At 43.5% G+C, this 21,634-nt stretch overlaps 1 protein-coding gene across 13 annotated transcripts in view; it reads right to left on the bottom strand.

Annotated features, from left to right (window-relative positions):
- The window catches only part of RALGPS1 (Ral GEF with PH domain and SH3 binding motif 1), a 428,912-nt gene that overhangs the window by 296,939 nt on the left and 110,339 nt on the right, over positions 1 to 21,634 (bottom strand). For all 13 annotated transcript variants that reach the window (XR_012897221.1, XM_075905764.1, XM_075905763.1 and 10 more), the window contains 2 exons: positions 11,239 to 11,328; positions 8,074 to 8,166 (listed from right to left, as the gene is read on the bottom strand). Coding sequence is in view for 12 of the 13 variants with exons in the window: in XM_075905764.1 (XP_075761879.1) it covers positions 8,074 to 8,166; positions 11,239 to 11,328 (183 nt within the window). In the remaining variant the exon portion in view is untranslated. The remainder of the gene's footprint in view (positions 1 to 8,073; positions 8,167 to 11,238; positions 11,329 to 21,634) is intronic.

The raw sequence follows: 21,634 nt of genomic DNA, 5'->3' as shown, positions 1-21,634 counted from the left end.
AGCAGCTAAATGCTGCCTACCACATGCAAGACAATCAGCAGATAAGCCGGGAAGGAGTGGCTGGGAGGAGGGAGTAATTACCTGGCTTGGGGGAAAGACCCATCTGCAGAGCAGAGAGAGGCAGAGACCCAGCAGTCTCCCCAGTTCTCCTGGGCTGGGCAGGGGGAAGTAAAGGGGCTGACTATGGGGTGGGAGGGGAAAATGGAGTGATTAAGTGCTGGCATCCCCACTGCAGTCCTCTCTGTTAGGAGTGGGCGGAGGTGTGTATATTGTTTGAAAGGGCTACTCTGCATACACAGCCAACTGTCCCCTCAAATACTCCTCCTCCAGGTCATGCTGCTTTCCTGCACTTATACACCCTCCTGGTCCTTGCACTTCCTCCTGCACCTCAATCCCCTGCCTCTGGTCGCAACCCTCTCCTCCCCTAGCTCACAACCCAAACCCCTGCAGCCCCTCCTACACTCCTGCCCCAGGTCACAACCTCCCAGACCCTGAAGCCCCTCCTACATTCTTTCTCCAGGTCAGAATCCTCTCCTGCACCCATACCCTTTCTGGACCCTGCAGTCCCTCTGGGACTGCAGTCTCATGCCCAAGTTCTCGGGGAGGAGGGGGGGGGGGGCTCTGGATGCAGGAGTGAGGGTGCAAAGAGTCTGGGTTGTGACCTGGGGCAGGGAGCTTGTGGCTCAGTTAGCTTGTGGAGCCTTGGAATCTGTATCACAGAGAAATAGGAGTAGGAAGAGAGCTCAGTTGGTCATCTAGTCCAGACCCCTGTACTCAAGGCAGGACTGAATAACAATAAGACCATTCCTGACATGTTTGTCTAATCTGTTCTTAATCGCCAAGCAATCAGGACAAGGAATTTAAAAAATGTGAAGGGTTTTAAAGGGGAGGGATGGCTTCTGATTTCTGGGCAGTAGAGTTCTCAATGGTGCCTGCACAGCCAGTGGCATTTTAGGAAAGCTGCTGGAGGTCAGATAGGATCAGCATAACTAACACAGTGTCTGCTCTTGCACTGTTTTGACCTGAGTACACGGACACTGGCTCTGAGACTTTTGAAGGTGTAAGCACTTAAAGAAATTTTAAAAATTTTCCCTGACAAATAACAATTGTAATTTTGTTGTATAAACCTATATTTAGGAATGTTTTAAACTTGTGATGTTTGATTCCATAAAGATCATAATATCTATTGTCTCAATGAGTAGTTAGGTGACTTGTATCTATGAAGTATTTGTCTGATAATATAAAATCCATATGTACAGCTTCAATTATCTACTTGCTAAAGACCTTCAGTAAGTTTCTATGGAAAAAGTTACTGCGTGCAAAGCAAATGCTATTTCTGAACATTATAGTTGAATTGTTACAATAAGCCCTAAGCAGCATTATTCAGTGTCTTCTAATACAATTTTAAACATCTGCAAACTGAAGTGGAGAAACAGATTTTCCCCCCTAAATATTGTTAAATTACTCGCAAACTGTAGGACTGAATAAAAGGTCTCTGGAAAAAAAATCATGGAAAGACTGAATCATGTGAGAGAAAGCACATCCACCATTTGGTAGGTGAACTCCTTGCTTAAGTGTGACAATCAGTGTCCAAAATCTCACAGGGAGAATAGATTAAGCATATGCTGACCATCCGTACCAGAAAATCCAGGACAGTCCTGATTTTTAATCTCCTGTCCCAGTGTCCCCGTGAAGCACTGAAATGTACTGAAAAGTCCTGAGATTCCACATGCAGCTGTGCATGGCTGTTTCCCCGCTCGCTCCCTCGTTGGGGGAATAGGAGTCAGGGACACGTCCTGCTCAACAGGAGCAGCCAGAGTTGGTGCTTGTTGGGACCGCCGGAAAACAAGTGATTTGCAAGGGGGGAGGCACCAGGAACCCAGTGCGGGGCTCAGCTGGGTTGTGAGGAAGATGCCAAGAACCGGCGCAGGGCTCAGGTGGGATGTGGGGGAAGGAGGGAAGTGCTGGGAACCCAGGCATAGGGCTCACCTGGGCTGCGAGGGGAGCACCAGGAACCCCGGCATGAGGCTCAGCTGGGCTTTGAGGGGGAGCACAGGGAACCAATATGGGGCTCAGCTAGGCTGCAGGGGAGGGGCACAGGGAACCAGTGTGAGGCTCAGCTGGGCTGCAGGAGAGGGGATGCCAGGAAGCCCAATGGTGGGAAGGGTGGCAGAAGCAGGGGGCCTAAAATGACCTGCCCTGGTGCAGAAAAATCCTTCATCTGAGACCAGTCTTCTCCCGAGGGTGCCAGACTATGGAGGTCCAACCCCTACCCGAAGTCCCCTCCTGGCCAAACACCCTACCCCCACGCTACTTCTGCATTCACTGTTGCTCCTGCACCCTCCCTTCTGGCCATACACTGCACTCTCTCTTGCTTCTGCTCCCTCTCCCTGGCCAGACACCCTACTCCCAGCCTGCTTCTGTTTCTCTGTGTTCTGGCTGGCTAGGGTCTGGAGCAGGGTGTGTGTGTGTATGGCTTCTCTCTGTGTTCTGGCTGGCTGGGGTGTGGAGCAGGAGGGGTGTCTGTGTGTGTGGGTGTGTCCGCACAGCTTCTATGTTCTGGCTGGCTGGGGCGTGGAGTAGGGCGTATGTGTGTGTTTGTAGCTTCTCTCTGTGTTCTGTCTGGCTGGGGTATGGAGCAGGGTGTGTGTGTGTGTGTAGCTTCTTTCTGTGTTCTGGTTGGTTCGGGTGTGGAGCAGGGAGTGTGTTTGTGTGTGCGGCTACGTCTACACTGGCCCCTTTTCCGGAAGGGGCATGTTAATTTCAGCGATCGCAATAGGGAAATCCGCGGGGGATTTAAATATCCCCCGCGGCATTTAAATAAAAATGTCCGCCGCTTTTTTCCGGCTTTTAGAAAAGCCGGAGAAGAGCGTCTACACTGGCCCCGATCCTCCGGAAAAAACACCCTTTTCCGGAGGATCTTATTCCTACTTTAAAGTAGGAATAAGATCTTCCGGAAAAGGGTGTTTTTTCCGGAGGATCGGGGCCAGTGTAGACGCTCTTCTCCGGCTTTTCTAAAAGCCGGAAAAAAGCGGCGGACATTTTTATTTAAATGCCGCGGGGGATATTTAAATCCCCCGCGGATTTCCCTATTGCGATCGCTGAAATTAACATGCCCCTTCCGGAAAAGGGGCCAGTGTAGACGTAGCCTGCATGTTTGTGCGCGCTCGCAGCTTCTCTCTGTGTTCCGGCTGGCTGGGATTTGGAACAACACTGCTACCCTGGTATGTGTGTTAGTGTGGAGCACGTATGGATCCACCACCCCCTTTTCTTCCCTTTTTGCCCCCAAGAGATCCATAGGGGAACTGATGGGGGAGGCTGGGCTACCAGCTAGGGAGAGGGTATGACACCTGAGTTGTTGGTGTGAACCTTTAAATTGTGTCTCCCCCCAACCCCCATCAGCAGTTGGTCCTGTGGTCCTGCTTCCCCTGGCTGACTCAGAAACTTCGCTCTCTTTTTTGAGGGGGTAAGTGGGAGGGCTGCTGCTTCTCTAATGTGAGGCAGGTGGATGGGTGCAAAGGAGATAAGTGACTGTTACTGAAATCAGCTCTCCCGTGTGCCCCCTAACAGGAGAGGGAAATGAGTCTCGGTGGGTGATGTCTGGCTGGCTGAAACACATACCTTTTATTCAACTCTTGATCACCTACCTACACCCTCAGATTCTGTTTGTTTTCACTTCTTATCAGAATGCTGAAATTTCTCAGGGCAAGGGGCCTTGTCAAAGCTGTTGTTGGACACAGTGTTGTTCTTGCATCAAGATTAAGAATAAGGAAATTTTCTTTGCTCCCATCTTAACCTGCAAACCTTCTTCATGCTCTGGAAGTCCCTCGGGTTCCTAGTGTGAGAATCTGGGGATAATGTTTGATTGTTATGACTTCTAGTTTCAATCAGGCCCTTAAACTCAGAGGGAACTCAGTGGGGAAATAGGCTCTTCCCCATTCCCCCACCTCCTCTGTAATGCTTCACCCCTACTTTTTATTTTTTATAACTTTGTGTAATATCTAACCTTTTTGTTCTTTTATAATTTTCACAACTATGGGAAAATATGGAGGGAAGTCAGATAATTTTTTAATGACAGATGAAGTTGAGATGCAAAGAATTCAAGCTTTAAAGCTGTTAAAACACAGAGACAAGGTGGGAAAGGTAATATCTTTTTTAAATTTTTTAACAGCTTTGGTTGGTGAGAGATTAGCCCTTTTGAGGGGAAATTTTGAGATTTCCCTTTTGGGGAAAATATTTAATCTAAAATAATCTATTCCCCATGTAGCTCTTAAAGGAATGGTTTGGCCAAGAAGGACTGTGACAACTTCCTTTGCAAGGGTTAGAGACAATAGCACTACACGCAGAGGAGCAAGAGACTAAGCAGCTTCCAAGGGAAATGGGGGGCCACCACGCTTGGGATGGTGGGGAGCCAAAATCCAAGTTCGCCCAGGGCCCCGTTTTCCCTAAGGCCAGTCCTGTATAAAAGTATGTTGATTAATTTATTTTATGAAAGCTTGCAAAGTTCATTACGATATATGTATACAGACGGTAATTATGAATGTATGTATTTGGGTTTATATAAAACTGTATTCATAATTTGTCATGCATATTCAGGTACAACTCACAGAAAAGTTGTGGTTAGCCACATAGGAAGAGGCCGCCTCCCCAACCAGACAAAACTAGCTCCAAGTATCTGCACAGTTCAATCCAGGAGAGCCATTCGAGTCACAAAAGTAATTAAACATTTGAAGAATAATAAAGCACCAAGTCCTCATGACATGCCATCCAAAGTACTAACAGTGGGGGCAGAAACACTAACAATCTTCATTTGTATTCCTTCAAATCTGGCACATCAAAGAAATTCCTGCTGCATTATGTAATACTAACAAAAGAATGGGCAAAATATGGCCCGTGGGCCACATCTGGCCCACAACCATCCTGCAAGATCAGTAGGACCCTTAAGGGGTCACAGGTCACAATTCATTTCTTCACCAATAATCCCTCCCAGATCCCAGACCTTAAGCTCCCTTCTGTACCCAACCTCCATCCCAGACCCCACAACACCTCCATTGATATGATGGAAGAGTATGGCCCTTGATCACTTACCAAATTCTTTCAAAAAGAGAGAAAGGGCAGACGGTGGCAACTATCGAAACATTGCCCTCCTCTCCATTGCTGGGAAGAGTCTTACTAAAATCCTACTGAATTGCCTGCTCCCCTCTTGCAGAGGTAGTACTTCCGGAGTCCCAGTGTGGCTTCAGACCATCATGAGGCATCACTGATGTAATTTTGCAGGAAAAATGTCAAGAACTCCACCAGGAGGCTTTTATCAATCTGCACACAGTCTTTTATTCTTTCAACTGTGAAGCTCTATGGAAAATCAGGTCAAAGTTTGGTTGCCCAAGCAAATTTATCACCCTTGTAAGATTTCTCCATGACCAGATGACAGCCTCTGTCCTATGCAGTGCCTCTACCTCTGAGCCCTTTGTCATCTGAACTAGTGTAAAACAAGGCTCTGTACTGGCACTCTCTCTATTTCTTAGCAGCATGAAAACATTGATGCAAGACCAGTCTAGCACAGGAGCATTAGCATCCAGTACAAGACTGATGGCAACCTCTTTAACCGTTTCATCTTCATGCCAGAACTAAAGCAATATTGGCATCAATAACCAAATTCCAGTATGTAAATCCTCCTTTGAGTATGCAACTACAGCACAAACAGCCATTAATTGCTTCGCTGAAGCTTACAAAAGTATAGGACTAGCTCTGAATATCGGCAAAAGAAAAGTTTTCCACTGGCCCATCCCCCATCAATCATCAGACCCAGAAAGTGGTTCTACATTGACAAAGAAGAAGTGGGAAAATGTAGGAAACCTTGGTAACCACCTCTCTCAAAAGGCAGACACAGATGTCGAGATTCAGCAAAGAATACACTATGCCATCCCTGCCTTTGGCAGACTGTCTTGCCAGAAGTTCAACAATCACATCATCAGAACACATACTAGACTTTTTGTTTATAAAGTGATGGGAATCCTAACTCTGCTCTATGGCTGTGAGACTTGGGTAACCTATAGAAAAAACAAGAAAACCCTGGAACACCAGTGCCAGCACTTTCTTCACAAGACCCTCAACATAGAGTGGAAGGTCATCACACTAATATCCATGTCCTCACAGAAGACAACATCTTCAGTGTTAAGGTCCTGATTAAGCACCAGCTGAGGCGGAGCAGGAACCGTGTGCACGTGCCTGATACACATTTATCAAAACAACTACTGTTTGGCAAACTCACGAAAAGAGAATGGGATCAGGGAGGCTAAAAGAAATGCTTTAAAAACACACTCAAAGATAAACATCAGAAGATGTGGCATTGATACCACATACTGGGAGACTTCAGCCAGGACAGGGTAGCTGGCAAAGACTTGTCAAAGAGGGAACCTCCACTTTTGAGGAAAACAGCCTTGCCCTAGTCAAATAAAAACACCAGAAAAGAAAGGAGCCTGTCTTCCACCACACCAGGATTTAATGTATCCGGGGGTGCTGAGGGACTTGGCAAATGTCATTGCAGAGCTTTTGGCCATTATCTTTGAAAACTCATGGAGATCGGGAGATATTCCAGATGATTGGAACAAGGCAAATCTAGTTCCCATCTTTAAAAAAGGGAAGAACAACAATCCAGGGAACTACAGACCTGTCAGCCTCACCTCAGTCCGGGAAAAATCATGGAGGGGATCCTCAAGGAATCCATTTTGAAGCACTTGGAAGAGGGGAAAGTGATCAGGAATAGTTAACATGGATTCACCAAGAGCAAGTCGTGCCTGACCAATCTGATTAGCTTCTATGATGATGTAACTGGCTTTGTGGACATGGGAAAGTAAGTGGATGTGATACACCTGACTTCAGAAAAGCTTTTGATATGGTCTCCCATAATATTCTTATCAGCAAGTTAAGGAAGTATGGATTGGATAAATGGACTGTATGGTGGATAGAAAGATGGCTAGATTGTCGGGCCTAATGAGTAGTGATCAACAGCTTGATGTCTGCCTGGAGGTCAGTTTCAAGCGGAGTGCCCGAAGGATCAGTTCTAGGACAGGTTTTGTTCAACATCTTTATTAATGACCTGGCTGAGGGGATGGATTGCACCCTCAACAAGTTTACAGATGACACTAAGCTAGGGGGAGAGGTAGATACAGTGGAGGGCAGCGATAGGGTCCAAAGTGACCAAGACAAATTGGAGGGTAGGGCCAAAAGAAATCTGATGAGGTTCAACAAGGTTAAGTGCAAAGTCCTGCACTTGGGACAGAAAAATCCCAAACATTGTTACAGACTGGGGACTGACTAGCTAAATCGCAGTTCAGCAGAAAAGGAACAGGGGATTACAGTAGATGAGTAGCCAAGGAGTCCTGGCTTGACAAAGCCCTGGCTGGGATGATTTAGTTAGGGTTGATCCTACTTTGGCCAGGGGGCTGGACTTGATGACCTGTTGAGGTCTCTTCCAGCCCTAAGATTCTATGACCCCTGCAACATCAGGAAACAAACTTGAGGCTCCAGGATTTGACTCCTCAGATGCCTAAGGACACATGAAAAATAAAAGCTGTGAAAGATCATCTTCAACCTCAAGAGATCACCAATGATGATTTCGTGTACTGCAATAATATGCATAGGCCCCAATTAGGAATAAAGACCCTAACATGCTAGCTGCTGCACAGGCACATAAAAAACAAAAAGCAGCCATTTCCTGCAGGAGTAGGCACAACAGAGGAATGAGAAACAAACAAGGAAAGGAAATAAGAGTAAAGCAAACACTTTAAGTTTATGTTTAGGTTAATATGTAATTCAAGGGTTTATATTAAATACCATAAAACAATATAAATTACTGTTCGTAAACAGATGGTTTCAAGTATGTATCATATTAGACTAATTTGATAACACACACACACACACACACACAAAATCACTTCTGAAGGTAAATTACCTTTCTTCCTCTGGCCAGCTATAACACAGCAATCCAGTCATGTTCAAACAACAAAGCTCAGGATTATTATACACTGTTGCAGAAGGGAGAAGATTTGAAATAAAGACAAGTTAACTTACAGCCCAGGTTTTCGTCAGCCTGAAAATAGGTGCACTTTGCAATGCTGATACCACAGCCATAAGAGAATGAAGGTTGTTCAGGTCCAGAAGTTTCTAAAAAACACCCAAAAGGAACAAATGATTGTATTCTGGAAGGAAAAAATAATTAACCTTTTCTTATAGCTGTGTATAGCCATCACACTAAATACAATCAAACGAGAGATGCAATTCTTCAAAACAAAATCAAAGGGCGCTAAATTGTGTCTAGTTTTGGGAATTCTCTGAGTGACATTTTACACTTTAAAAACATTGCAGATATTCCAGGCTTGTCCCGAAGTCATTACAAAGTGAAGGCTCACTTAGATGTTCCTCCTATTTCATGCAACTAATCTGGGTACACAGTTTTGCAAGGTTCTCTCTTTGGAAGTGAAAAAAATTAAATAATCCATCATCAGCATGTCCACATTTTCTCTGGAATAATAGTTAATGCATGAATGAATATGACTCTTCAGCACAACTAGCAAGTAGATATCTTCCAATGTAGGGAGGGTTGTAAATAATTCTATAGTATAATATACTATATTCTATGTATTTCATGATAAAGACACTGCATTACAGGACTTGTATGAGAGTAATTTAAAAACATTTTTCTTTACAATACAAATATGTGTAATAAAAATAAATATAAAGAGAGAACTGTACATTTTGCAATTGAAATAAATATATTTGAAAATGTAGAAAACATCCAAAAAATTAAAATAAATAATATTTTATTATTATTTAACAGTACAATTAATCACAATTTTTAATCTCATGATTAATCACAGCCCTAGCAATATCTATGTGTTTCTAAAGATCAAGTATGAGAAGGAATTATTGCATATAGAACTCCTTTTATATAAGGGTAGTGCACTAAAATGATATTATAGCAGCCAGGCCAATATGACAGAATTACAAAAATGAAGGGCTTGAAAAGATCTTGAGAGACCATCTAGTCCATTCGTCTGAGTGGAGACAGTATACCTTGATAGTATATCACAATTAAGTATCTGATTCAGACATGGAGTTCATGGATTCCATGACTGTACTGGATCTCTAATAGTAACAGAGATGTAGCTGTGTTAGTCTGGTCTAGCTGAAACAAAAGACAGGACTATGCAGCACTTTAAAGACTAACAAGACTAATAAACCATCTTTAAAGTGCTGCATAGTCCTGTCTTTTGTACTGGATCCCTATGACTTTGGCTTCAGCTGACATTTGGGGGTTGAGGAGTGCCCAGAGCCCATACTATGCAGTCATGACACACAGCTGTAAGGGGTTTTCTGCTCCGTTCTTATCGGCCAGGTCAGTGAGGGTTGTGAGGTTTATTTATTTTTGTGCTTCTCACTTTCTGTGTGGCGCCTGACTGATTTTCTGTGGGTCAGCAGCTCCCACCCAAAAATGTTCCTCACTCCTGCTTTCGGCCATGTTGTTGATTTCCAGACAAAAAACAATATTCTGAAAACCAAAAGGCTTCATTTCTGAAATGCTGTCAGTGTGCTGCACAGAACACAGATGCCTCATCATGAGATACAGGGCTGGCCCACAACATTTTGGCATCTGAGGTGGGGAGCTCAAATGATGCCCCCATCTCCCCTTTTCTCCTGCCTGCCTGTTACATCTCTTGTGCCCTCCTTCCTCCAGCACAGCACTCCACCATCTCTGTGCATCTAGAGCAGAGAGAATACATATGCACCAGCAGCAGACACAATTTTCTACATTCTGGGTCCTAGTGGCGCCTCTCCACAGTCTGGCACCTGAGGCGGCTGCCTCAGTTCGTCTCATGGTAAGGCCAGCCCTGATGAGATACTAGACTCACCACAGTGTGGGTGTCCTGGTCACTCTGGAGATAGCTCTCAAGGCCCACTCCCGCTTCTGCAGCTTGCTCCCCCAGTCACTATGACTGGTCGACAGCTCCAGCACTCGCAGCGTCATCTTCCTGATTGAATCCTCCAGCTAGGTCACTCAGTGTTCCAAATTCTGGAGTTCAGTCCTAGACAGCCTTCCCATTCACTGCCCCAGTGTTTCTCTCTGTGATTGATAGGTCAACCCAGGCCTACCCTCTAGTCCAGAGACCCTGAGCTCAGCAATTCTAGGTTTCTTCTTTCTACCCTCACTACTCCCCTAAACTGCTTCCTACTGCAACCTCTCTAACCAGCTTCCTTTGACCTTAAGCAGCCTAAATAGGTGGCTAGCCCAACCCAACTCTTGCAAGCCTATTGTGAGGAATTCACCCTATCACATATTAGTGCTACATCTTCCCATGATGCACAAACTCTCCTCACCCAGGGCTTGGTCTACATGGGAAGTTATGGCACAGAAAGCCAGGATATGAATGTAGAGCATACCTGCTTGCCATGCAGTTGAGGCCATGTGAACACTGCTACAGTGCAGTGAAAGTCCTCTAGCATGGCTTGGTTGTAGTAAGCCAGACTGCACTCCAGAACTTTCACTGTGCTGAGCAGCATGCAAATTCACACCCTGGATTACTGCAAAGTAACTTTGATGTACACAAGTCCTAAAAGGCAAAACTGTGGCGCTTTATAAAAATGTAGTCTACCTGGTGAGCCCTACCCTATACCACAGAATGGGAGGACGAGAACTCAGAACTACAGCTTCATTATGCTCTAAGTGTGTGCATTATGATAATGTGTCAGGATAAAACTATGTCTGTTTTGGAGCAACATATTTTGGCTTTCAATTTTTTTTTTGCCAGCAATTCTAAATTTTCAGTGGAAAAAAGTTGATGAAAACATTTTTGGTCAAAATTTTCTGTGAGGAAATCATTTTTTCCCCAACCAGCTCTAGTGTTAGCAACAAATATTTGTTTTCGTAACTATGTTACCCATGGCTCCAATGCAGCTCAACAGCATAGCAGCAGCAAAATGAATAACCTTTAAACTAGTGAATATGCTAAACTAGAATACATACAGCAAAAGCCAGTTAAAAAGTTTGCTGCCCATTAGCTATGTCTGAGCAACAGGTATCACGCCCCCATCAGTCTGTGGTGGTCACATTATGTGACACAATGACCAAGTACTTCAAGGAATTGCAGAAGTATCTTCAGTAGTCTAAAGAGATAGTTGATATGTGGGGAGAAATACAAAAAGAATATTTTGTATAAGATAATAAAAATGCACACTTACCTTAGCTATTTTCACAAAATGGCTTAATATTTCTGCCCTTATTTTTAAGGTCTGCGCTGTTAAAATTTCTCGTACAACCCAAAAACTGACCTATAAAAAACATATACATTTTAATATAATGCAAAAAAAAAACCCCACCTTTATAATATTAAACCTCTATAAACTGTCATGATCCTCTAAAGAAAATGCAGGTTAGGAGAAGGAAAAATACTAATTTTGTTAGAAAGACAAGGTATAAAACAAAGCATGATGAGCAGCCCTTGAAACGATTACCCATACCAACTTTAATTTCAATGTCAATTAAAATGAAAGGACTCGACAGATTAATTTAATTTTATAAAGTTTTATTAAATATCATATACATCCACAATTGATAGGACAGGATATAAAACAACAAAAATAGTATTGGACTAGGATTTGGCTAAAAAACTAGAAAACTGGTCAATATAATCATTTACACAACCACTACAGAAAATAACACCTTCACTCAGTCACTATCTTGGAAAGGTGACTTTATAGACTTTTGACGTGTGCCAACAACCCTACTGTTGGTAACACAACAGAGGAAAAAGGAAACACAAAAGGAAAAAGCAAAACAAAACCTCCCCAATTCAAAGTAAAACGTAAGACAACTTGGTCAATAACTTGCATGCCAGATCACCATGGACTCCCTTCCAGTGGATCTAGAGTAGTCAATTTTTTTAACCTACATCCCAAACTCCTATCATAAATGTCTACATTTATGACAGACTTCACAGACTAAGTGCAGTTAAAGAGGCTTGTATACTTAGTCTATTTTATTACTATGGGGATCTAGAATTCGAAAGGCAGCATGAAGCCATTCACTATAGTAAATACTCACAATGTGCAACAATCTTAATTAACAAAAGTAACTTGCTGAGTTTCAGCTTTGATTTGAACCTGTTACAAAACAAGGAGATACACTGTAACTCTGACCATTTTTAAAGCACATACACATACACATGTAGTTACTCTTCCTATCTACCCAATTTCAGGAAGTGGTCAGTTGATGGATTTGTGCTATCACACAAGAAAAACTCTGTGGGTTACTTATCACCAGGTCTTTACTGAGTTGTCAGCTTTCAGCTCAGTTATTGCTGATAGCAGAAGTTGACTCTGCAAACACAGGTGTCATGAAGAATGGAGACGATTGCAATTTTTTCCCAATGTACTAACGGGTAACCTAAATTACTGTAAAATAGAAAGAGACAGTTGAAGGTGCCTCACATAAGAACTTAATATCACTACGGTGATTCCCAGGTGGCAAGCTCAAGACCTCAATCTTCTCTCTTCTAGGTGCATTCAGCTTTTGGGAATGTGCTAACAGAAAAAGTCCGTTTTATCCCACCTCAACTGGGATAATTTGCTATCTCTTCTTGGAAATGCTGGCATGGACTAAATCAGATGACAACCTATAGGCCTGCCAAAAATTCAAAATGTCCTACCAAAATGAGAGTTGTCTTCCTCTCTCTTGTTGCAAATAGACTGGAACCTTCTAATTTTTTTCTGAAACACATTTTGTCATACAAGTTTGTGTAAGACAAATAAAGTCACAACTATTGTTACAACTATCTTGGGACATAAATTGAACATTAGATGGTTTGCTCTGGTCAGCCACAAGTTGCTTTTCATGGATCCTCTGTGATGTATCCCTTGGCCAACTTCATAATCTTGCTTGCTCAAATTGTAGTTTTTCCAGAAGCATGACATTAAACTGTTGAAATGTCCTTCCATATTATTTGATGCTTTTTAAACATGTTTTAAAAGTCTATTAAATAATGCAAAGTCACTTAAAGGAGAGAAAGTTACTCACCTTGTGTAGTAATGATTCTCCAAGATGCATCTCCCTATGAATGTTCCGATATGAAATGAAGAGATGTACACACATTTGTATTGGAGATCTTTGGTAGCAGTGTCCATTCAGCCTGCACATGAACTCTCTCCCTCCTCCTATTCTGTCCCAATTAGTGCTATGTGGGCAAACTAACTTCAGTTTCTTCTCGCAGGGCCTCACAGAGGAGTACGTGCTCTGCCGTGGGGGTGCTATGAAGGCCGGGGGAGGGGGTAGCCAACTCTCTTGTACCAGGAGCGCTTTGCTGCAATGGTATCCAGCCTGACCAGTCCAGGCCTCAGGGCAGCAGGGGGGTGGCATGGACAGCGAGCGGTGTGGACTATAAGCCTGAGGAGCAGAAGGTGTCCACTCAGCCGGGCAGAGAGAAGTGGTACTTCGAAGAGGAAACCAATGCTTATCTCCAGCCACTGGCTGCCCCCTGCTCCTCCTGAGTCCTCAGGCACGTGCTTGTGCCACTCACCGCTCCCTGGAGAGCAGAGACTGGGCACAGTCTATGGGAGGGTGGTGGTGGATGGAGGATGGGACTGGGGACTGCCAGAACTCTACAGAATCCACACAGAATCCATAGGGACACAATAACTTTCTCCTCTTCTTCCAATAGAGTCTGTATAGGTGCTCCGCTTAGGTGATTCCTAAGCAGTATCCTCAATGAAAGGTTGGGGCTTCAGAGGTAAGTCTGTTATGGATGATGGAACTGTGAAGCCAAAAATGGCATCATAATCAGAGCTCAAGTAACCACTTAATGTTCTGTGAAAGTATGAGCAGATGTTCAAAGCTCAACTCTGCAGATTTCTGAGATAGGGATGTTTTTGAAGAATAAACCAATCTCATGCAATGTGTGCAAATTCCAAATGGAAGTACCATATTGCGAACATGACAGCAGCGCTTAATACAGTTCAAGACCTTTTTGGAAAGTCTCTGGGCTGATATCACTTTGCCTTCTAAGCCTTTCCTTGTGAAATGGTGTAAAGAGGTAAAAGGTCAGGGCTCCCCTAATCACTAGTGAATACCATATTGCCTCTCTGTTATCACAGTGAAACTTGGAGTAAAAGGTTGAGAGGTGAATCAGTTGGTTTGTGGGAAAAGATGAGGTCACCTTGGGAATGAATTCTGGGTGAAGTTAAAGAGTAATCTTTTAAGAATATTGTAACATCATTAGTACCATTATTTCTCCTATTCTTGTTGAAGTGAAGGGCTATAAGAAATGCTGTCTTCCTTGACAAATATGTGAGCAAGCAAATGGCCAAGCACAAAAGGGAAGTCAAGTGAGACTCCTTATAACTAGATTTAGGTTCCATGTTGGAATGGGATGTCAGGGTAGGAGGAGAGGAGTTCACTATGCTCTTGGGGAATCTTTTTGTAATTGTGTGGGAGAAAACTGAGTATCCTACGACTTGTTGATGGAAAGTTGTTATGGCCACTTTATCACAAGTATGCAGTCCAACATCACAGGAAAGGGAGAAGATTGTGAGGTAATTTGTCAGGAAATGAACCAAACCTGAAATCTACCCTGCTTTCACAGGTAAGTACAATTAGTAGCTCATTCTATACTGTGTAGTAACACTGCCAGTACCTCAATGAAGCAGAAGATCTCTATATTTCGGAACCACAAAGGAGCCAAGCCTTGAACCAGAGTACCTGCAGGTTGGGATGGAGAATATGCCCTTTTCTCTGCAAGAGTCAGTAAGGAGGAGTTAGCTGAAAAGAACTCAGTGGACATGCTGCAAGCTGTAAGAGATCTGGGCAAAATGTTTTTCTCAATTAATATCATGTTTATTTTTCCTCTTTTTATTTCAACAGCAGAGGAACTGGGGAAAAGGCATATAGAAGTCCCTTGTCCCATGGAAGAAGAATGTTCCCTAATGAGTTCTGTCCAAGGCCAGCCTAGAGCAACAGCATAGACACTTCTTGTACAGCTAAAAGTGAACAAGTCTAATATAGATGTCTCTCATTGATATAATATGTTATGTAGTACTGCCAGATTCATTTCCCACTTGTAGTCATGTGAAAACTTACATCTCAGACTGTCCGCCGTTGTGTTCTGCCTCCAGGTAGGTAGGTGCAGATATTAGAACATTGTGGCAAATGTATCAGTTCCACAGATTTATTATTTCCATACATAGGATGTTGCCTCTGACCAATGGAAGGAAGTGAACACAATCAGTCGTGACCCCTCTGAGTTTGAAGAGATTGATGTGGAGAGTCACCTTCATGAATGGAGTCATGAGGTAACTAAGATACGCACCCGATGGATGTGTTTATAGTGAGAAGTAATGTCAGGAAAGGGTGTCTCATAATGAATGGTCTCAGGACCTTGACCAAGGCAAAAAAATTGGTTTAGAGACAGATGGCTCTGACATGGAGGAGGACTGAGGACCTAATGGTTTGCACCTCTGAAATCTGAACTTTTTCCATTGTGGCTCTCAGTTGTGCTGTGGTAGATACTGGGGTGGACTCAACTTCTAGGAGGACTAAGTACTAAATTTCCTTTTTTGTACCGCGGCATAGATCCCCAGTGACTATAACATGGCTTTGAAATCCTTCAGAGCATGGAATGAAGCATCAGTCTTGCACGCAATTTCAGACATTTAATCGAGAGGTACTCGACAGTCATCTGAAACTTCTTTGGCAGTGCCAAAAGACGCAGCCACGATGAACTGTCAAAATTGAAAAGGCTGTGCCTCTAGTGCAGTCAGGATGGGGTTTTCACCACTAACAGCAGCTCCTGTATGAAGGCCTGAAATTGGTCTCTGTGGGACCCCCACAGATAGTCAATAAAAGCTATTAAGGATGGCATAATTTGTGTAAGCTGTATTTGGCTTTTAGAGCCTGGTATGTTTGCAATGTGAAATTGCAATGATGCGTGAGAACAGGACTTCCTCCAAACAAGTCAAATCTCTTCCAATCCCTCTTGTAAGAGATGGCTTTTGAATGGTACTGGGAGTTCACCACATCTACCATAATGGAATTAGGTGAAGGGTGGATGGAGAGGAACTCTGTGCTCTGAGGGGACATAATACTCCCTGTCAGCCTGTGTGCATCTCGGTAGGACTGATGCTCATGTTGCCAAATGTAGAAGCTGTAGAAACCAAAAGGGCATACTGGTGTCTCTAGTGAGGCAGCCATGCGCTGGACCCTCTGTGTTCGGACGCTAAAAGCTGGTGTGGTGCCATTACTCTCTCTCAGCACACGGAACTGTGAGGAAGCTTTGTTGTCTCTTTCTGTTACTTGTGGATGTAGTACTGACCTCTGAGGCTAACCCCAGGCCATAGTATTTTCCCATTCCGCCAGGCTGTCTCCAGGAGCCAGGACGTGGTGTTCTGCCAGGCTGGGGCAGGTGCCGGAAACCTCTGCGAGCCAGGTGGACTTTGAGTCCAGTGCCTCGCAACAAAGAGGGGGGGATCAGTGCGAGCAGGTGGATCTCTCTTAATTCGGTGACTCGCAAAAGATAGTGTAAGCAGACGGACTTTTGGTTCGGTGCCTTACAGAATCTGTTTAAGCACGCGCAGGAAATGGGGGTAGGTCAGTCTACAGGAATTCCAGTGCCTTTATGATAAGTGCCTTCTGGTTTAGGATCCTAATGAAGTCTGATATTAAGTGTCAGGTGTCTTAAGGCAACGCCACTTAATAGAAACCCATGGGAACTGGACAGTAAAGAAAGATGCATCAAAATGTGGAAATTGTAGGAAAAATGTGAAAAGGAGGGAAAAAATGTGTGTAGAAAATGATGAGTATGAATGTAATGAGTCTGAGACTTGAGCTGATCCCCGCTGCACCAGGGCTCTCCCACGAGGGAGTTCTGAACGCAAGGAGGGGGGGATCAGCCGAAACTCGAGACTCAGCGGATATGTGAAGGAGTGACGACTCCCCTTATTTTATGAGCTGATAAGGTCTGACACTCTAGACCCGGCAGACTCTTTCTTTAGAGTGTGTAAAGTTAGCTTAGGTGGGAGTTAGTCTAAACACCCCCCACTCTGCCAAAAGGCACCCCTGTGTACTACATGTACGTGCATAATGGTCCAAGGACCTGTAAGCATTTAACAAATTTGAAAAGAAGAAAAATTAAAGCCCTGAAGGATAAAAGTAAAGCTCAGAAAAGCAAAAATCCTCCCTGCAGTAAGATATGTAACTTAAAAGTTGCTGCAGCACCTCTGTGCCAAAATAATGCACAAGAAGTGGAAGGAAAAAAAAAAAAGCTTTCTCAGTTGGCACACCCGTATCAACCAAGCTTGGGGGGAAAATTTAGCACATCACCACCCCTCTACTCCTCTTTATAAAGCATACACAGATAGGAGACATGAAAAATAACTGAAAGGAATTAGCTCTTCCCTTTGAAAACACGGGCTCCTGTAACAAACTTGCCCGATCCAAAGCAAAACACAAAGTTTAAAATAAGTTTAACAGTTTAAAGAAAGTGTTCCTCCAAATCCTAAGGAAAAAAAACCTGCTTTAAGAAATTACTCCTTGTTTCTTGTCGTCTCTTTTAGTCATCTCAGCAAAGAAACAGTCAAGTTAAACATTTGGCTACAGACACTTTGTTAAATCTATTAAAGGGAAAATAAAGAATTCTACTGAAACTTAATTGGTTAACCGCATAAAAGAATAGAATCTATACATTGTAAATTTGTAAAACCTGCACCCTAAGGGTTAAATGTGTCTTCCAAGGAAACTAATTATTGTTTAAAAAAAATCCAAGCCCAGAAACTTCACGGTGTTTCTGTTCAAAGCTGAGTTGATAGCACTTTTAGCTTGCTTTCAGATCCAAGGTTGTGTGTGTCTGCAAACTGCCTGTCTGTTCTGGAAGTGGGGGCACTGTCCCCCATAAGTAAGCCTGTAACATTGCATGTGATTCTTTTCAGGAAAAGAAAACCTTTTTGCTTACTGGAATAATAACTAGCAAGCACCTTGTTCTAAGAAAGAGCTTCTGTGGCAGTAAATCATTTGAAGCTTCACATTAAAAAAAAAAAAAAGCCTAGTCTGCAGTACAAGAAGGAAACTGAGGCGTGCCACTGTTGAGGAAAGCTAGCAACTCTGAGGTAATTCAAAGGAGTAGAAAGTCACGAGTACCAATGAAGCTCCCTTGTTCTCGGAAAGTTGCAGCTCACTTGCCCATGGAAGTGGTTAAGAACTACCTGTAACCGGTTCCCCTAACAGATCTTAGGCTGTATTTTAAGTTATGATAGGCCACCCCAATAAGGGTACAAGCGTTTTCTTTGTCTTTCCGATCATCAAAAAGCGCTAATATCAGCTGAAAAAAAATCATGGTTCTGTGTCATGACGTAATAAGTTTGTGTTCTATGTTCTGTCCAGATTTGTCTTGTGTGTCTTGATTGTGATATATGTATTTCAAACATTGTTGTGTGTACAATATTGTTGTTTTAATGAAAGAATAATTTAAGTCCCTTGAATAATCTTAACTTTGTGCTTTACACAGATAGTTTTTTTGCTTTTATAATTCTAGTAGCAGGCTATGCAGTTTGTACTGTCTGGAATGTAGTAAAATCTGCTCCTCTACCTACTGTTTTTCCCTTCTCTCCTACCATCGCCAGCTCCTACGCCGTCTCTTTCAAAACTGGCCCTCCTGCGAGACCAAGCCCCAGAATCAGAAAAGCAGGAGTGGAGATTGGCAGGGTGCACCTTGCACCCAGACCACTTGTAGCACAGCTCTGATAACCACATTGTTGCCCCAGTAGTCTTGCTACCTCACCTTGCCTCCTTGCTCCATGGATTGTCGCACGTTGGCAAAGGGGGGATGGTAGCAATCCTTAAAACAAAATTGGTTTGCTCCCAAATTCTCCCAAGCAGCCAAAGATTACTGTCTGGCTTGCCCTGTCTGCCAAGCCCACAACGTGGGTAAACCTGTAAAGACAGTTCCGGCAACCAGACCTCCGCCTTTGGGACCATTTCTGAATTTACAAATGGACTTTATTCAATTGCCTAAATGTCAATCTTTTGAATATGTGCTAGTTATTGTTTGCTTGTTTTCGGGATGGGTAGAAGCTTATCCCTGCAGGAAAGCTGATGCAATCACAGTGGCAAAGAAACTTCTAAATCATTACATCCCATTATAAGGAATACACCTTGTAATCTCCAGTGATAAAGGTACACACTTTACTGGACAAATTGTTCAAAAACTGGCAAAGTACTACTCTACCAGAAAAGCACTGCACTGTGCGTGACACCCGGAGAGCGCAGAAGCAGTAGAAAGATGAAACAGGATTTTAGAGAACGAACTTGCTAAAATATGTGAGAACTCTGGCTTAACATGGGTAAAAGCACTCCCAATTGCCCTAATGAGCATGAGAGCCACTCCTAATCAGAAAACTGGACTCAGTCCACATGAAATTGCATGTGGCCCGATCTATGAGATTGTTAAGCAGCCCAGAAATTAACCTGGCTGATGCCACACTTGTTAAAGGAAGCACAGTCAAGTACTGTCAGGAACTTATGAGGTGTGTACAGTCTTATCATTCACGGGTTAAGGACGCCTTCCAGGAGGCTCCGACTGAGCCGTGCCATAAACTACAACCAGGAGACTAGGTTTGTGTGAAGATTCACCAACCAAAGACTGCCCTAGAACCCAGGTGAAAGGGTCCTTACCAAGTCCTTCTTACCACTTATACTGCTGTAAAGTGCGAGAGATTGCCTGCCTGGATTCACGCCTCCCACTGCAAACCGGTTCCAGCCCCTACAGAGGTTGGCCCCAACAAGGAGCACTGCAGACCTGGTAACAGTGACCCAAGTCCAGAAGCAGATGAGGATCAGCGCAGGCCTGGTACCAGAGACCCAAGTCCAGAAGCAGATGAGGATCAGCGAAGGCCTGGTACCAGCAATCCAGGCCCAGAAGCAGACGATCCTGAGAGACCGAGGCCAAAGTACCAGCTGTGGCCCAGAAGAACTTGCCAGTGATAGGTGAAGCAAACTATGAAGTCCTGAAGAACAGCCAGCATGAGGCTGGACAAACAATTCATGTTGATCTTATGCTTAATCTTGTTTTTAATACCTAGCAGTTATAACCTATATGGTTCAAATGTGTTTATGCTTTTAATGAACCAAGTTTCCCAAGAATTTAATTCCACAGATTGCTGGATATGTGCTTACAGTCCTGTACATTCAGAAGGAGGTATCCCAATGATTCCAGTCCCACTAAACAACACTCAAATGAATGGCACACTGTTTAGTGAACTAAGCCAAATGATACTTGGCAGGATAAAGGGTTTACTAACCCAGGGTATATCCATCTAGCCCTGACCCCAGTTAGAAAGTACTGCTAGACATGTAATGCTTCAGGAGCCAGGGTTAAGAAAAAGCCCAAACCGAATAGCCCTAGACTACGTCCTAGCAAATAAAGGCAGGGTTTTTGCCTTAGTAGGAACAGAATGCTGTGTGTATATCACTGACACCAGCAAGGAAGTAGAGGAAGATGCCTCAGAGATTGAAAGAACCGTGGAAAGCCTAAGACAAGAAGAAAACTGGACCCTCTGAAGTTAGTTAGGAGGCTGGTTTAGACATTTAGGAACTTAGATTTTGCAAGGAGTAGTTTTAGTATTAGCCATATTCTTTTGTGCTTATTGCTGTTTCTTGTTAATCAATTGCTTTATTTCTTGTATTCTAGAAAACACAAGACAGACCCTTACCAAAAGGAATGTAGAACTCATGATGTTAAAATAAGATGAGCAGAGAAAGGAACAAGAAATGTACATAAATACTTTAATGGAAAATAGAGGTATAAAATGGTTTTAAGGTTAGCCTTTAAAAGGCTAAAAGGGGGGAGTGGTAGAAGCTGTAGAAACCATTTCATATTTAGCTAGAAGCCATCTTGTATAACAGAAACCATTTCAGCTTTTCTCTCAAGCACGTAGACCAGAGTGAACTTTCTGTCACCCCGTGAGAAGAGGCCTACAGGATAGGCTATTGGTATGTGTTAATTGAGCTGGTTGGGACAGGAGATGTACTCCCTCGTACCTGTCCACCATCTTGTTGATAAGGCTTTGTTTTTCCAAGTTTAATTGAGGATTTCTGTAATTGGATGCCCTGACGTCAGACTGTTTAGTTAAAGGTATAAAGATACTAAGATTGATTGTATTAGCAGCTTTACTGGGCCCGGCTCTGCTAGGACCACGTTTGGCTCATGCTGTGCTTTATTAATTAATAAAGCTGTTTGTTAGCTGCCTAAACAGAGAGTAGCGGTTTTTTTGCTTCAACACAAATAAGAATAGCTACATCCCAAAGCACTGCATTAATGGGAGGGGGGGGCAATACTTGAGGAGGAGCACGTATGTAAAATGTCCAGCAGCTTATGGTAAGTGTGTGTCACCTCCCCAAGAGGGATTAGTCGAGTATCTGCCACCCTATATGTAAGGTCCTAAAGAGGACCTAAAATACTTTGCCATGGATGGAGGACAGGGTATCGCTGCCTCATCTGGAGAAGAGGAAGAGAAAATTTCTGGTGGAAAGCCGACAGGTGAGGAGAAGCACATGGATCAGGCAGAGACATCTCTTAGGGGAGAGTCTGTTAATAAA

Source organism: Pelodiscus sinensis, chromosome 22 (assembly GCF_049634645.1).
Source record: "Pelodiscus sinensis isolate JC-2024 chromosome 22, ASM4963464v1, whole genome shotgun sequence".
NCBI classification, from domain to species: domain Eukaryota; kingdom Metazoa; phylum Chordata; order Testudines; family Trionychidae; genus Pelodiscus; species Pelodiscus sinensis.
The sequence above is the reverse complement of the archived record's forward strand: the minus strand, read 5'-3'. Positions and strand labels throughout refer to the sequence as shown.